This window comes from Carcharhinus amblyrhynchos, chromosome 11 (assembly GCF_965287045.1).
Source record: "Carcharhinus amblyrhynchos chromosome 11, sCarAmb.v2.hapA, whole genome shotgun sequence".
Classification (NCBI taxonomy): Eukaryota; Metazoa; Chordata; class Chondrichthyes; order Carcharhiniformes; family Carcharhinidae; genus Carcharhinus; species Carcharhinus amblyrhynchos.
In genome coordinates, this window is record NC_137334.1 from 79,330,888 (window position 1) to 79,348,897 (window position 18,010).

At 41.0% G+C, this 18,010-nt stretch overlaps 1 protein-coding gene across 1 annotated transcript in view; it reads right to left on the reverse strand.

Moving 5' to 3' along the window:
* Positions 1–1,174: 1,174 nt before the first annotated feature.
* LOC145350280 (protein mono-ADP-ribosyltransferase PARP14-like) overlaps positions 1,175–18,010 on the reverse strand; it is a 44,199-nt gene continuing 27,363 nt past the window's right edge. Inside the window, exons 14-20 of the mRNA XM_080199409.1 lie at positions 17,708–17,770; positions 15,742–15,918; positions 10,656–10,835; positions 6,421–7,125; positions 4,263–4,408; positions 3,416–3,590; positions 1,175–1,918 (exon numbers count right to left, since the gene is read on the reverse strand). Coding sequence (XP_080055535.1) covers positions 1,617–1,918; positions 3,416–3,590; positions 4,263–4,408; positions 6,421–7,125; positions 10,656–10,835; positions 15,742–15,918; positions 17,708–17,770 — 1,748 coding nt within the window. The 3' untranslated portion in view covers positions 1,175–1,616. The remainder of the gene's footprint in view (positions 1,919–3,415; positions 3,591–4,262; positions 4,409–6,420; positions 7,126–10,655; positions 10,836–15,741; positions 15,919–17,707; positions 17,771–18,010) is intronic.

An 18,010-nucleotide genomic window follows, 5' to 3' on the forward strand; every position in this document is an offset into this window, starting at 1 on the left:
ATCAGTGAAGTGCTCACTATAGGGCAGAGCAAGTCACTTTAACATTTCAGTTAAGAAAAACGTAGCTTAATTTATGTTGAACACTGTTTGCAATGTGGGTTGGATTTGCCGTTGGGAGATATATTGAATATTTGATGGTACAAATTCTGCAAAGTGTGTGAGCTTCTGTGTTGTGGAAACTATCATAGATTTTGCAGTCGGCAATAAAGTGATCCTTTTTGATGTCTATTGTGAAGAAAGATCTCGTGATCTTTTTGGCGTGGTTTTCATCTTTTCCAATGTTAGTTTAGCTGTTGTGTCAGTTACAGAGGATGTCTGGCAACCAGCAACAGTGAGAGCCATCCAGCATGGTAAGCAACCAGTGCATTGGAGAATTCTTATTAACAGCAAACCAGGAAGTACCAAGATTTTATGGTCCACTTTGTGCAATTTAATAGACAGTGACATAAAGATTGGGACATACACATGGAATAAGCTGGAAACTGAAACGTCATAAACAAAAATCTAAAAGGAGTTTGCTATTTTTAGAAACTGAAAGACATTCAGCACATCATTCCAAAAATCCATGTTAAAGGACAGTACAATGGTACAGTGGTTAGCACTGCTGCCTCACAGCACCAGGGGCCCAGGTTCAATTCCAGCTTTGGATGACTGTGAGGCTTTTGCACCTTTTTTGTGTGTCTGTGTGGGTTTCCTCCAGATGCTCCGGTTTCCTCCCACACTTCAAAGTTGTGCAGGTTAGGTTGATTGGCCATGCTAAATTGCCCCTTAGTGTCATGGGGAACTAAGAAGGTAAATACGTGGGGATAGGGCCTGGGTGAGGTTGTGGTCAGTGCAGGCTTGATGGGCCAAATGGCCTCCTTGTGTATTGTAAGAATTCTATGATTCTATAATGAAGAATTTGATCTTCTACAAATATAAAATTAGTTTTTCAATTCTGAGCATTTTAACAGTAATTGTGATTTAGTATACCGTTAAAAAAATGTTACACCTCACTCAACAAGGTATAACCATTTCAAAGATAGTTTTCAACAGGAACACCAATAGGGTCAAATGTGAAAGTTCACATCAACTCAATGGTTTTCATTTGAGGACTACAACAGCTCACCCCATGGAACAATGAGGAAACAATGCAACAAAGACAGGTAAAACAGTACGTGGAATCTGTGTTTTATTAAATTAAACTTATATGAACAAAACCATTGACAGTGATATTTGACAACTTTCTCAGAGAGATTTCATTCCCCACTGATCGCACTTCAGAATATTTGGTTTATAATATGGAAAAGCACAAAAAGTCAATTTAACAGTAAAGCAATTTGGTCATCCTGCAAAACCATTTCAACTGTAATATTTGAAATATGTTCTAAAATAGTTTATATCCTAAAAAAACGATCATTATGGAAACTTAACTAGATGAACTCTTCACGTTGGTGTCTTTCTTCTCTCTTACAATAGCCGGGATTCTCTGATCCCATTCACCCCACCACCGCTGCCAGCGAGAATGGAGAATTTGGAGCTCAGCTGAAACTCCGTTCATCACAGCAGGACCGGTGAATCCCGCCATTCTAACACATTGCAGTGGCATCATCGTCACTGGACAGGTTGCTTCAGACTCATCCTGTCCTTAATTTGAAGGTTATTAAGTACTCTGGATATGCTCCAGCATCACAAAAAACAACAAAAATAGTGGGGTTATTTAAATGGTTCACCGCGCAGTCGCAAAGGTCTGTTGGGTCATTTTGTGCATTTACTGGTGTTGGTTCCAGCATACCTTGATGTCCTTTGCATTTCCTCCCAGTAATCACTCGTGCTTGATAAATGTATTGGCATCCAGTAGAATCAGGGTTGGAGTATGTCTTGTTGCATGAATAGGAGGCGTTCAGGGCAAAGTAAGTTCCTTTTCCATAGGAAGTGGCTAAGAAGTATGAAAGGTATGTTACTAGATAAATGCTTAGGTTGACAATCTGGATTGTTGCATTTCTTAAGAAAATATGTAAAAAGACAGAGGACCATGATAAATTGAAAAACTGCAACTTGAAAATACAAGGCAAGAGGGTTTTTTTGCATTTTTTGATAGGATGTGGGGCATCACTGGCAAAGCCAGCATTTGTTGCCCATTCCTTGTTGCCCTTGAACTGAGTGTCTTACTCTGTCATTTCAGAAGGCCGTAATCAACGGCTGACTGGGAAAACCTGCTGCAGGGAGGCTGGAAAATCCAGGCCTTTATTTCAGATTTCTGGCATTGCACTTATATCAATGTTTAATTCCCAAGCCATTCCTCTTACAGCAATGCCCACCTTGGAAAAAAAATCTGCGCATTTCTCTGACATGTTTTCTCTTTGTCACTTCTTTCTCATTCATTTCCATTGCTTTGCTTCTTGTATTTGATCTGGCTCTGACTTATCCCACATGGATTCCAACTGAAATACTTCCTTCTTCTTTCAGATCCACCCTTGATCACAGATCAGAGGTATCTCCAGATTTGGTGAACTAAGTCACTCTCTGCAAACTGAGATCCACGCTGCACTCTGTGCACTAGCAGATGCACATTCTCAATCTCTGCCTACAACAAGATTGACTTTTTCTTATTCAAAGATGGCCTCATGTACCATAATAGATGCAATTTGCCTTAATCACTCCCTCTTGTAAAGCCTTTCATGCTGACTTTCCATCTAGACTTATTCACCCGATCAAAACCCTTGAGAATTTTTTAAAAAGTCTCAAATGAATTTCCTCATCTCTCTCTGCTCCAGTGGAAATAATTCCAACATCTCTAGAAACATAGGCCAGAATGTTATGTCCATCCATACCAGTGGGAATGACCCATCATGCTGCACTAATCGGAGATTTGGATGGACACCAAATTGTCTGACTTCACTTCGCTGGTGTGAACGGCCGGTAAGATCGCTCCCATAATCATAGCTACTTACAACACGGGAAAAGATCCTTCAGCCCATTGGATCTGCATAGCCATCAAGTACCTATCTATTCTAATCCAATTTTCCAGCACTTGGTCCATTGCCAAACGCCATGCTATGGCGTTTCAAGTGCTCATCTACCATTCCTTCAGGCAGTGATTTGCAGATTCCCAAGAATCTCTCAAGTCTCCCCTCATTCCTACAGCTTCCAATTAGCTGGAATCATCCATTTGAAAGTTCTGGATTATCTCCAATGTCTGCTGTATAACATATTCCTGTGCCAACAGATAACCATAGGTGGTTTAAGTCCCCTTGGCCTCTAAATTTGCCACCTGACAAATTACTAATAAGAACATAGAAAAGGCAGCTGCTAAGTTCCTTCTTTTCAATTAATCACTTCAAACATTATACGCTGCTTTTCTTTGTCAGACTGTTTGTTTGCTGCCTGAATATTCCAGCAGAATTTTGGTGTCTGTATTTTCTCAGGTTCTTACCATTTCTCCCGCAAAAGCTTCGGTTGAAGCCTGTTTTGTTCACTTTGTCAGCTATTTCCTTTGTCGTCCCGTGATAAAGGATCTGCTCCACATTTAGCCCAGGATTCTTTCTTTCTGCAGCTTCTTTGTTGACAGAATAACTTTGCCAAAGCTTACAATTCTGAATCCTATCGATCTGGATGAGAAATTTACACGCTATTAGATTTGAAAGTAAAAATAAACAGATGAACAACTGTACCGAACATTATGTAACAAAATACTGAAGCTCACTGAACATTACAAAAACAAACATTTTAGGCCTGCAATATTGAATGGAGCTTGAATCGACCAGTCAGAATGGAATTTGACAATGGAATAGAACTGGCTTCCACTGGGATTCATTCCTGAACTCTATAGGTAGAAGTATGAACGAATATCAAACCACTTGCACCTATTCCATAAATCTTGGAGTCAACATAGCTCAGTTGACTGAATGGCTGTTTTGTGATACAGAGGGATGCCAACAGCTCAAATTCGATTCCCATACAAGCTGAGGTACCTTTGTGAAGGTCTGTACCTTCGATTCCCACACCTTCATGAAGGCCCTGCCTTCTCATCCTTGACCCATGTTCAAGGTGTGGTAATCCTCAGATTAAACCACCACCAATCAGCTCCTCCCCCCGCCGCTCAAAGGGGAGAGCAGCCTATGGTCACCTGGGACTATGCCGACTTTATCTAAATACATACTTTTTATTTTTAATGTTCAACCTCAGGTAACTAATGTTTCATAGAATTTTTAATGCTTTACAGAATGAAGTTGAGTAAGAAGCAATAATGTATGAAAACAGACTATATTGAAAATGCATACCTTGACAATGTCAACAGTAATTGGGTGACAAGAATTCTTGAATGTCTCTGCTACCCCTTTATATTCTGTTGTGCTTGATTGAAGAGGAACAATTAAAATCTCCTCATTTTTCATGTTGCTCCAAGTTGTTGGAAGTTCAGCTATGGCTGTAACATTAAATAGATGAGGACGCAGTTCCAAAAATTAATGTCAAAGTTGCACTTTGCCTTTGTAAACCTTTGCAAATCCCTGTGTCAGTCTTGTCATCAAATATTAAATTAAAACAATGCTGTAAAGGCAACTGTTTCCTGCTCAGTTCAACTCACTGAGGATGGAAATGAAGGACAAAGAACAAAGAAAATTACAGCACAGGAACAGTCCCTTCAGCCTTCCAAGCCTGCACTGACCATGCTGCCCGACTGAACTAAAACCCCTTACCATCCAGGGACCATATTCCTCCATTCCCACCATATTCATGTATTTATTAAAACGCCCCTTAAAACTCACTATCATATCTGCTTCCACTACCACCTTCTGGCACTGAGTTCCGGCACCCACCACCCTCTGTGTAAAACACTTACCTTGTACATCTCTTTTAAACCTTGCCCCTTGCATCTCAAACTTATGCCCCCTAGTAATTGACTGTTCCACCCTGGAAAAAAACTTCTGACTATCCACTGTGTCCATGCCCCTCATAATCTTGTAGACTTCTATCAGGTCTCCCCTCAACCTCCGTTGTTCCAGTGAGAACAAATCCAGTTTCACCCACCTCTCCTCATAGCTAATGCCCTCCATACCAGGCAACACCTTGGTAAATCTTTTCTGTACCCTCTCCAAAGCCTCCACATCCTTCTGGTAGTGTGGTGACCGGAATTTAACACTACATTCCAAATGCGGCCTAACTAAGGTTCTATATAGCTGCAACATGACTTGCAAATTTTTCAACTCAGTGCTCCGGCCGATGAAGGCAAACATGCCAAATGCCTTCTTGACTATCTTCTCCACCTGCACTGCCACTTTCAGTGACCTATGGAAACAGTTGGGGCATTTCTTAAGCTTTTAAGGAGTAAGCTTTCACGAAGAAAATACTTTTAGGTTCCCTTTTGGCTACTGAAAATTGAGCAAAATCACCTAAATATCAGCCTAACGTTCCAGTCTATAGTATTTATTTTTATGATTATAACATTGCAGCATCACTATACTTTCACCATCTGTACACAAATCTCATGCCTACGGTCTTGATCCGAACCATCCTAAAGGCACAGTAAATTTGAGTGAAGAAAATCTTAACTCATTTACCTTCAGAATTTACCATCATATCATCCAACTATTTCTTCAATCAGCATTAGTGCCAAGTAATTCCCACTTATCTACTACCCACAATGAACCCCATAGTGACAGCAACATTTATTAAAAAGCATGAAAAAAACAGCCACTCATTGATAATTTTCCATTTTATTAACAAAAAACGGCCAGACCCATTAAAGTTTCAATAGCAGAAACCGCGAGCACTTGAAACCTCTTAATCTTGGACGAGGATAATCCTATCTCTGCAATGGAGTCAGCCAGTCAGGAGTGTAAGGTTCAAGGTTTTGACCTAAACCAGCCCACAACCTTTAAAGGCCTTGTTGTAGGTCAGAACTCCCTGGAATGGTGTATGGAATCAGGTCCAATCTGCCATTTTTAAAGGGATACCGAGTTATCCTGTATGGGTGAAAATCCGGGCCATTGGCCCATGCAGAGTACAGTTCCACAGTTCAGGCAGCTCCCCAACACCTTCCCTGATGATTATTCTTTATGAGTAAGTCAATTTACAGTATGTCAGCATTGTACACATACCTGACGTGCTACTTACCTAAAGTTCAACATGCCATTACTTTCTATCTAGGATCACTTGACAGAGATTAGGTCTGATACACTAAATTAATTCTTGCTCTTTTAAGAAACTAACCCTGTTCACGGAATGTGGAAAGGCCATCTTTGGGGAATTCCAGCTGCGAAGTAACTAAACCTGGGCTTCTAGGCTTCTAAGTTCAATCTCCCTCAAAAAGAGGAGCAAGCTGTTATTCAAAATGAAAATCAAAAATAACCTGAAGTAATCTATGAAGTTTTAGCTTGATGTGTACATTAGATTCCCCAAGTAATTATTTTATAAAGACAACTGTTTGTTTTGACATACCTCCTTCAAGAAGTCTTCTCTTAACATCAATTACATTTCCTTGAGAATCATTTTCTTGCATCTTGTCGAAGTCAATGGTGCATTTTATCCCATTTTTCACACATGCTAAGCTTTTCATTTTATCCTTGTAAGCTTTCTCAAGGTCGCAGTTTAAGGACTGGTCATAAGGGTGAACTGCTCCATTGTCCACAAACTCCCACTGAACATACCTCTTCACCTGAATCTCTTCCTGCTTCCTATCCTCTCTTCCTTTGACAACCTGCAGCATGGCATTCACTTTCATAAAGGATTCCAGAATATCGGCATGGTGTCCAACTATTGTTAGTTTTGTTTGCTGAATTTCAACTCTCAACTGATGGCTTTCACAGAGATCTGTGATTTGTCGTCTTTCGTCGTTTGAGAAACAGGCTACATATTTATTGCTTATTGTTTTGCTTTGGCATTTTTCTTTAATTAGATCTTCAACATGTTTCTGAGCTTTCATAATGTCATTTTTTGTTATGCCATACACCACAACCATGGCATTCAAATACTTTGCTGCACTCAGAATTATTGGATAAACTGTCGGGACAGTTTTGACAGCAGGAACGGGTTTGGTGGCTGGAACGGGTTTGGTGGCAGGAACGGGTTTGAAGACAAGAGTACGTTTGGCAGCAGGTGTAGGTTTGACAGCTGGAACAGGCTTCGCTGAAAAAGTTATCTGTGCTGAAAAATAAAATTGATATAATGTGCTTATATCATTAACAGACGTCCTGCTAACATTTAGAAGTGTGGGGAAAGGAATTTATGCTGGAATTATAGCAAGAAGCACAAAATGTGAGTCATTAAAATGAGGAATCTTTGGAGTGTCAGACTGCCAAAGTAAGTAAGCTGAATTGTTGTTCTAATCTCCGAAAGGCAATCCCACCCGTCTCTAAATCAGATGGAATTGGAAATGCAGGGCTCAACAATGTCGCAAATAAATGCCTGCAGAAGGATTCACAATTTAAATGGTTTCACTTCCAGAATATACCAAACACAGATGGAAATTCTCCTGTCATGCCCTCTGCAGGGATTGTAGCGAGTGAGACAGAAAATTTGGTGGACCATTTAAAGGTCTGTTGAGCCGGGGTAGGAACTTCTAGTCTTGGGGTATGCACAGCCAGAGAATCCCACCCAAGAATTTAGCTGCAGCATCAAAATATTAATAGCAGATGTTTTACGATGTGCCTACAAAACCCTAAGATCATCCTATATATTTTAGAAAGGAGAAAAAATAATATGCTCTTTGGACTTGACATAGGTTAGAAGCTTAAGTTCCTAAATTTATTCAGTTCTTATGAGGTTGAACCAGACCGTTTGCAATCTTGGTGCCATACTTGACTCCAAGAGGAGCTACTGGGTACATAACCAAGCCTTTACTAAGACTGTCTAATTCTGCCCCAGTAATATCACCTGAATCTACCCTGCCTCAGCTCATCTGCTGCAGAACACTCATCCTTGAATCTGTTACCTCCAGATAAATCCAAAGTACCCATGGTTGGCCTCCCATTTCTACCCTCCATAAACTCATAGTCAACCAAAACTCCAGAAACAAGTTTTAGTAAGGAACTGAAGGAAATCAGCATTAGCAGAGAAATGGTTTTGGGGAAATTGATGGGATTGAAGGTGGGTAAATCTCCAGGTCCTGATAATCTTCATCCCAGAGTACTTGAGGAAGTGGCGCTGGAAATAGTAGATCGATTGGTGGTTATTTTCCAAAATTCTTTGGACTCTGGACTGGTTCCCACAGATTGGAGGGTAGCTAATGTAAACCCGCTATTCAAAAAGGGAGGTAGAGAGAAAACAGGGAACAAAAGACCAATGAGCCTAACGTCGGTACCAGGGAAGATGCTGGAATCCATTATCAAGGATTTCATAACTCAGCATTTGGAAGGTATTGGTATAATCAGACAAAGTCAGCATTGATTTACAAAGGGGAAATCATGCTTGACGAATTTACTAAAATTCTTTGAGGATGTAACTAGTAGAGTTGACCATGGAGATAAAGTGGATGTGATTTATTTAGACTTTCAGAAGGCTTTTAACAAGGTCTCACATAATGGACTACTAGATAAAATTAAAGCACGTGGGCTTGCAGGTAATATCTGAGATAGATAGAAAGCTGGTCAGCAGATAGGAAGCAAAGAGTTGGCATAAATGGGTCTTTTTCTGATTGGCACTCTGTGACTAGTGGGATTCTGTAGGGATCTGTGCTAGGATCCCAACTGTTCACATTATATATTCATGATTTGGAAGAGGGAACTAAATGTATTATCTCCAAATTTTCAGATGATACAAAGTTGGTGGGATGATGAGCTGTGAGGAGGATTTAGAGATGCTTCAGCGTAATTTTAATAGTCTGAGTGTGTGGGCATACACATGGCAGATGCAGTATAATGTGGATAAATGTGAGGTTATCCATTTTGGTAGCAGTAAAAGGAAGGTTGATTATTACTTTATTGGGTGTAAATTAAGAGAGGTGGATACTCAGCAAGACCTTGCACTGAAAGTAAGTGCATAGTTACAACAGGCGGTAAAGACAGCAAATGGTATGTTGGCTTTCATAGCAAAAGGATTTGAGTATAGGCATAGAGATGTTTTGCTGCAATTGTAAAGGTGTTGGTAAGGTCACACCTGGAGTATTGTGTGCAGTTTTGGTGTCCTTATCTGAGGAAGGATGTCCTTGCTTTAGAGGGAGTACAGCAAAGGTTTACCAGGCTGACCCCTGGGATGGCAGGTCTGTCATATGAGAAGAGGTTAAGTCAGTTAGGATTATATTTACTGGAGTTTAGAAGAGTGAGTTCTCATAGAAACTTATAAAATTCCAACAGTGTTAGACAGGGTCGATTCAGAAAGAATGTTCCCAATGGTGGGAGAGTCAAGAACTAGGGGTCATAGTTTGAGGATAAGCAGCAAACCTTTTTAGAACTGAAGTGAGAAGAAATTTCTTCACCCAGAGGGTGGTGAATGTGTGGAATTCATGACCACAGAAAGCAGTTAAGACCAAAATGTCTGATTTCAAAAAGAAACTAGATATAGCTTTTGGGCTTTAGGGATCAAGAGATATGGGAGGAAGGGGGTGGGGGGGTGGTGAGATCAGGATATTGAATTTGATGATCAGCCATGATCAAAATGAATGGCAGGTTAGGCTCAAAGGGCTGAATTACATACTCTTGCTTCCAGTTTCTATGTAACTCTGCTGTAGTGTGCTAACTTGCTCCAAATCCCATTCACCTCTGACCTACAATAGCTGTTAACTTTGTAATGCCTTGGTTCTAAAATTCACAACCTTGTATTCAAATAGCTCCAAGGCCTCGCCTCAGCCCATTTCTGGAATTTTCCCCAGCCCTCCAAGATATCCACACTTCTCCAACTCTGGCCTCTTGAACATCCTGATATTTTAATGATTCCACCATCAGTGGTTGTGCCTTCAGTTGCCTGGTCCCTAAAATGTACAATTTTTCCCTTGATCTCTCCATCTCTCTTCTCTCCTTTCCTTAAAACATACTTCTTTACCTAGCTTTTGCCAAGATGATATCTGCCCTAGATATCATTTTGGCTTTGTCTAATTTTTTTTTCTCTCTGGACAGCGCTCTTTTGAAACATATTGAGACATTTTACTACGTTAAAGGAGTTGTATAAATCCAAGTTGTTCTGATTGTTGTTGTGACAGGATTGATTAATATAGGAAAAGAGAATGTTACACTGGTCCCATGATTGTTTTTCTGAGCGGATAAAGTTGACTTCTAACAGCCTGATGCTAACAGTACACAGTAAGACTAATTACTGAACTGGGTTTCATGATTGTGGGTGATACTTGCAGGAGTATCTTTTTTTTTATTCATTCATGGGTTGGCCAGCTTTTATTGTCCATCCCTTGTTGCCCCTGAACTGAGTGGCTTGCTAGGCCATTTCAGAGGGCAATTGAGAGTTAACCGTATCGCTGTGGGTCTGGAGTCACATGTAAGGATGGCAGATTTCCATCCCTAAAGGACAATAGCGAACCAGATCGGTTTTTACGACTATTGACATTGGAGTTTTATAGTCATCAGTATATTCTTAATTCCAGCTATTTGTTATTAAATTCAAATTCCACCCTCTGCCTTGGTGAGATTCGAACCTGGGTCCCCAAAACACTAGCTGAATTTCTGGATTAATTGTTTAGCGATAATACCACTAGGCCAGTGCCTTCCCATGCTGAAATAGTTTCTCACCCGCAGGCTGTGAAGTTCTGAAACGCTGCTTCATACATTGACAAAATGGACCCATCAACCGTGGCTCAAGCAAAACAATCCTTATCAATGAGAGTGAAGGTTGAACAAGGACTGACGCGTAATCACTTATTGCATCCAGCAGCGCATTGGCAACATTAACAGGATTCATTTCTGCATGCCCTAAAAAAACAGGAGATTTGCAGTTAGTGTCGTGAACATGTTCAACAAAAACAAGTTTAAGTTTTAAGTTTATTTATTAGTATCACAAGTAGACTTACCTTAACACTACAATGAAGTCACTGTAAAATCCCCTAGTCGCCACATTCTGGCGTCTGTTCAGGTACACTGAGGGAGAATTTAGTATGGTCAATGCGCCTAACCAGCACGGACTGTCGGACTGTGGGGGGATACCAGAGCACTTGGGGGAATCATGCAGACGTGGGGAGAACGTGCAAACTCCGCACAGGCAGTCACCCAAGCTGGGAATCAAACCCAGGTCCCTGGTGCTGTGAGGCAGCAGTGCTAACCACTGTGCCATCGTGCTTTAATGTAAGCTATGAATATCCTTAGGGTACACTTCCACAGGCAGTAGCTAACTTGCAGAACTTATATCAGGTGGCCATATGGAAGCCTAAAGGATGAGTGACAGCACGCTAATGGATTATGGAGGTGCTGAAGGAACGGCTGGTTGCACTTGCACCTTTGTCAGAAGGATCTGGATTCAAACGTTGCAGAGTTACTAAGGGAATGCTGTGTTGTCAAGCACTATTGTTCAGATGGGACATTAAACTAAGGGTCTGTCTGTCCTCTCAGCAGAACAGAAATTATCCAATGGTTCTTTTTTGAAGAAGATTAGGACAGTTATCGCGTGTTTTGGCCAATATATAACCCTTGCTCAACATCATAAAGATAAGCTGGTCATTATTGCATTGTGTTTGAGGAAATTTCTAGGTGCAAATTGGCTGTCATCGTTTCCATATTATAAAAGTGACTACATTTTTAAAATACTCCATTGGTTGGAAGCACTTTAGAATGTTCTGTGGTCATGAAAGGTGCTATAGAAATGCAAGTCTGTTTTTAATCGTGCAGCAACCCAGGCTCAAATAATATGGCATCAAACGTTTGCTTTATCTCTGCAGTCTGCTGTCCCACTTTAAATCTAGTTACTTCAGTTGCTTCTTTAACTCAGCACACTTTACTTACTCTTCCTTGAATTCTTATGAACAATACCTTAGTGTCTGTTCCCTTAACCTTGGTCATGTTAAGACTAAGATTTATTTCTGTCCCAATTTCCTGGTTGTCTGGACAATAACTAGCTCTATGGAAAGCCTGCCTCTTTGCATCACCCATCCTGTCCAGTCTTTCTCCTGGCAGACATGAGAAATATTCATTCCCTAGTGTCCTGTTCTTAACTGCAATTTATCCAGCCAAAACCAAAACTTCAAAGCTTTCTTATTTTACAAAGGCCTCCAGTTCCCATGTAATCACTGCTTATTTATTCATCAAACCCCATAGCCCTCTCTAAATACAACAGAATCACATTTGGAATTAAAATCCACCTCCACACATACAAACACCAGCATGAATCAAACTTCCAAGCACAGAAACATTAAACAAATGTAAAACTATACATCATTTCTAATGTTTACCAATACAAATGTAAATCCCTTAATAAGAACATAAGGACTCGGAGCAGGAGTCAGCCATCTGGCCCCTTGAGCCTGCTCCACCATTCAATAAGATCATGGCTGATCTTTTTGTGGATTCAGCTCCACTTAGCCGTCCACTCACCATAACCCTTAATTCCATCACTGTTCAAAAATTGATCTATCCTTGCCTTTAAAAAACATTCAGTGAGGTAGCCTCAACTGCTTCACAGGGCAGGAAATTGCACAGATTCACAACCCTTTGTGTGAATAAGTTCCTCCTCAACTCAGTCCTAAATCTGCTCCCCCTTATTTTGAGGCCATGCCCCCTAGTTCTAGTTTCACCTGCCAGTGGAAACAATTTCCCTGCTTCTATCTTATCTATTCCCTTCATAATCTTACACGTTTTTATAAGATCCCCCCTCATTCTTCTGAATTCCAATGAGTATAGTCCCAGACTATTCAGTTTCTCCTCTCAACTCCAGGATCAATTTAGTGAATCTCCTCTGCCCCCAACCCCCTCCAGTGCCAGTATATCCTTTCTAAAGTAAGGAGACCAAAACTGTACAGTATTGCAGGTGTGGCCTCACCAGCACCTTTTACAGCTGCAACATAACCCCCCTGTTTTTAAACTCCAACCAAACTACCCTTGTTTTCCTAGCATAAGGTAAAATAAAACAGAGATTTTAAAGTTTTTAAATCTGAAAGAGTGGGCAGAAATGAATTTAATATTATGGATTCCCATTTACCTTAGCTTCAAAAAAGAAAAGGAATTGGATCTTAGAATCTAAATGGACAGAGGGAGATTGATCACATCATTATGACTATGCCAATTCTTTGAAGCATCTCTCAGCATAATCTCATTTTTCTGATATTTCACTTTCCTTTAAAAGTTATTGTGACTATTTCCATGTCTGAGAAACACTCTGAGTTTTTATTTTATCTTTTATAACCTCTCCCTTTGTTCTTTTGGTGATGGTCTTAAAGTTCTGCCCTTATCCTCCACCAGAAGTAGCTTTTTTCCTACTTAGCTGTTCAAAACTTTCATCATTTTGAACATGCCTCTCAAATATTCAATTACTGCTTCAGTAAAAAGAACAACTGGTGAGCTAGCGGGACTGGACGACATACACAAGTTCAGTGACGGAAGGAGTTTGGGGTGTTAGTGGATTGTTACGATTCCGTAAGTGTAACTGGCTCAAGCTAGCCTGTATGACACTTCAGCCTTGGCAGAAGTCCAGAGATATTAGCGTCCAGGGTCAGCTGGATTGGGTGCGCCTTTGACATGACCAAACTCGCTGTTAGCTTGGTCACAACTGAATTGCTTATTCTTTTGCTATTCTTTCTAATTCATTGCGGTTTTATATAACTTAGGACCTTGCTAGGCTACTTCAGGCAGCAATTAAGATATTGTTGTGGGAGCTGGAGTGACATACAGACCCCATCACTAAGCATAAAAGCAAATTACTGCGGATGCTGGAATCTGAAACCAAAAGAGAACATAGAACATAGAACATAGAACACTACAGCACAAACAGGCCCTTCGGCCCACAAGTTGCGCCGATCACATCACCTACCAACCTACAGACCTATCTATAACCCTCAATCTCATTAAACCCCATATACTCATCCAGAAGTCTTTTAAAAGACCCCAGCGAGTTCGCCTCCACCACCACTGACGGCAGCCGATTCCATTCACTCACCACCCTCTGAGTGAAAAACTTACCCCTAACATCACTTCTGAACCTCCCTCCCCGCACCTTAAATCTGTGTCCTCTCATAGCGACCATTTCAAACCGGGGAAATAGCCTCTGAGAGTCCACCCTATCTATTCCTCTCAACATTTTGTAAACTTCTATCAGGTCGCCTCTCAACCTTCGTCTCTCCAGGGAAAAGAGTCCCAGCTCCCTCAACCTAACTTCATAAGGCATGCCTCCCAGTCCAGGCAACATCCTTGTAAATCTCCTCTGCACCCTCTCAATAGCTTCTACATCTTTCCTATAGTGAGGCGACCAGAACTGCGCACAATACTCCAAATGAGGCCTGACAAGGGTCTTATAAAGTTCCAGCATTACCTCCCGACTCCTAAACTCAATCCCTCGATTAATGAAGGCCAGTACACCATACGCCTTCTTGACCACCTCCTCCACCTGCGAGGCCGATTTAAGAGTCCTGTGGACCCGGACCCCAAGATCTTTCTGCTCCTCAACACTACTCAGACTTCTGCCCTTGATAGTGTACTCGTTCATCCCGTTGGTTCTGCCAAAATGGACGACTACACATTTATCCGCGTTGAAGTCCATCTGCCACTTCTCCGCCCAGTCCTGCATCCTATCTATGTCCTGCTGCAACTTTTGCCATCCTTCCAGATCATCCACAACACCACCGACCTTCGTGAGAAAATGTTGGAAAATCTCAGCAGGTCTGGCAGCATCTGTAAGGAGAGAAAAGAGCTGACGTTTCGACCCTTTGTCATCTAAGCATTCCTGATTTTGTTCCTTTAAGCATTAAATGAACCATTTATATTTCTGTGACCACTATGACATCTTAACTGGTACAAGATCTTCAATTATTTCAAATATTTGAATGTGCTTTTAATTTTAATAGAAGCTGAGACTATTCCTTGTTGATATTTCCTGGGAACTGTCAACATCAAACTTGGAGTGGGGTTTTCTAATTTTCCACCCCTCCCTCACCCACCCCCATCCACCCACCATGGAGGGCTTTTAGGCAGTGGATCTTCCAGTCTCGCCAATATCTATGGTATTTTGTTTAGCTTTTAGTCCCACCACCGGTGAGGGGGATCACCTTTGGCAGGACAGGAAGATACAGCTGTTGGGAGGGGCTGGAAAATCCCATCCCAGGTTTCAGAAAGGATCACCTTCCAAACGAATTTCTAAGTTCTGGAGTTTTAAGAAGAGTAAACCCACGATCAGCAAGCGGTTTGAGTGTCAATATCAGCACAGATTGTCATTCAAACTTGTGTTTTTGACATGGGAGTGCAGAACTTTCACATTACAGTGACTTGACCATACCTTGAATACCTATAGAGGTCTATAAAATAATGAGGGGCATAGATAAACTAGATAGTCAACATCTTTGCCCAAAGGTAGGGGAGTCTAAAACTAGAGGGCACAGGTTTAGGGTGAGAGAGAAGAGATACAAAAGGGTCCAGAAGGGCAATTTTTCACACAGAGGGTGATGAATGTCTGGAACAAGCTGTCAGAGGTAGTAGTTGAGGCGGGTACAATGGGTAAGATGAGTATGGAGGGATATAGGCAAAATGCAGGCAATTGCGACTAGCTTAGAGGCAAAAGGAGGGCAGCATGAACAAGTTGGACCGAACAACCTGTTCCCATGCTGTAAACTTCTATGATTCTATAATATATGTGCTTATTTACAGGCACTCATCTACAAAATGCACTTGTATTGAAACCTACCTGCTCCAATTGCTGGAAAAGACACTGAACTTATTTTCAAATTTTCACATTGTTCCAAAACTTTGTCAAATGATGCTTTGGTATCTTTTGCCTTCGTCCACTCAACCAGATGTAGAATGTGTTTAACTCGGAGGTTTCCTGCCTTTGTCGTCACAACACTTTCACTGCTTTGGACTCCTATGATGGAAAAAGAGAAGCTTAAGTTAAAATTACCGTTGCCATCAATGGAATAACTCATTGGTGACACATTGTTAACCTCACTCTGTGAGTTGAAAAAACCAGTGGATGTTTCTTTTGATAAGATGTATTATTCAGTACTTCAGGAGGTGACAACTTAGAGTATGGAAAATCATCTGAACCATCAAATTATTCCATCCAGCATAACCTCAAATCCTCTCAATTGCAACACCCAAGGTGGGATTCTCCGGCCCCACACACCCCAAGTCTGGAAATTCCCCTCCGAGCTCAACGGGCCTTTCAATGATCTGGTGAATTTTCTGTCCCGAACACTATGATTCCCGTGGTGGGTGAGACAGGAGAATTCTGGCCCAAATTGTTTCTTAAATAGTTTGAGAGTTTCTTTACTACTCTATCTGGCTATTTATTCGCTGTACTGGTGTGGGTGCAGATGAGTTTTCTGACATCTCAAACTTACATTTCAGCAAGATTAAATCTGCATTTTCTAGTCCTATTCTTGCACATTCATTTTTAGTAGTGTTACAGAATTACAATCTCCATTCCCTTAACTTACATTCGTCCACCTTTAAGATCATCTGTCACACGCCTCCTTTCAAGGCACTATAATTCAGATCTCTGACACTCAAAATGAACCTTGAGATCTTGATCATTACTTCCTCCGACTTATATGGTCAGCACAGTGGTTAGCACTGCTTCCTCACAGCGCCAGGGACCCGGATTCAATTCCGGCCTTGAGTGACTGTTTGTATAGAGTGGGCATGTTCTCCCCTTATCTGCGTGGGATTCATCCCACAGTCCAAATAGCACAGGTCAGTTGGATTAGCCATGCTAAATTGTCCCGAAGTGTCAGAGGAATTGATGTGGAGATCCGGCGTTGGACTGGGGTAAACACAGTAAGAAGTCTCACAACACCAGGTTAAAGTCCAACAGGTTTATTTGGTAGCAAACGTCACTAGCTTTCAGAGCACTGCCCCTTTGTCTGGTAAGTGGGAGAACAGGACTCCCATTACCTGATGAAGGAGCAGCACTCCAAAAGCTAATGGCATTTGCTACCAAATAAACTTGTTGGACTTTAACCTGGTGTTGTAGACTTCTTACTGTGTCAGGGGAATTGGCAGGGTAAATATGTGGGGTTAGGGTTAGCTACTCCACCACCATTGATAGATTCCATATTCTACCCATTTTTCCTTCACATGCAAAGTCATATTCATTACCCTACATTAAATTTCATCAGCAAATGAGTTGGTCCACATAAGAATTTCAAGGAGAAAATGATCCATTAATCGAAAAACAAGTTCACACTTAAAATGTTTCCGTTACTGTTCCTACTTCAGAGTAGTTTTAGATATTGTTATTAAGTTTGTGGATTTTCATTACAATTACATGTTTGAATTATATCAAGACCTTTAATTTAACAAAGTGTTCTCTGTTTAAATGAAATTACCTCATTTGGATTGCAATTCATTGAAAAATAATTTTGAAATGACCTCCTATCTGTCCTGAACTCTTGGGCTGGAACTGTAATTTCACCTTTGTACACCTTATCTTCTGATAAACAACTATCCAAACCATTAATAATAAATAATAATGATAAATAAAAACAGACAACGCTGGAAAACTCAGCATCGGTGGAGAGAGAAGTAGACGTAACACTTTGAGACTGCGTGATTCTTCTTCAGAGCCTATCATCCTTCCTATAAAACACATCTCATTCAGAGCTTGCACGCGTGCACATGAAGATTGAAAAAGATACTCTACAGTTACTCACCCAGTTGATTACATTCATCCACCACTGACTGGCCAGCTGCTTTCAAAATAGCGCCAGAAACCCCTGTAAAGTAGAGAAGTTAGTTACTGATGTTGAAAAGCAACTTTTGTACTGAAGAACTGTAAATTCCCGTAGATTTATCCATGGAACTGAAGGCCACCATGTTGTTTTACCAGAGCAAGGGATGGAATCTCAACCTCCAATGAGGCCATGAACCTTTCTTTTCCCATTCTTTCCAATTCCTCTTGATCAAATGTCACCTGCAGACAAGAAGTCAGTGCTTGGTTGTTGGCCACTGCTTTT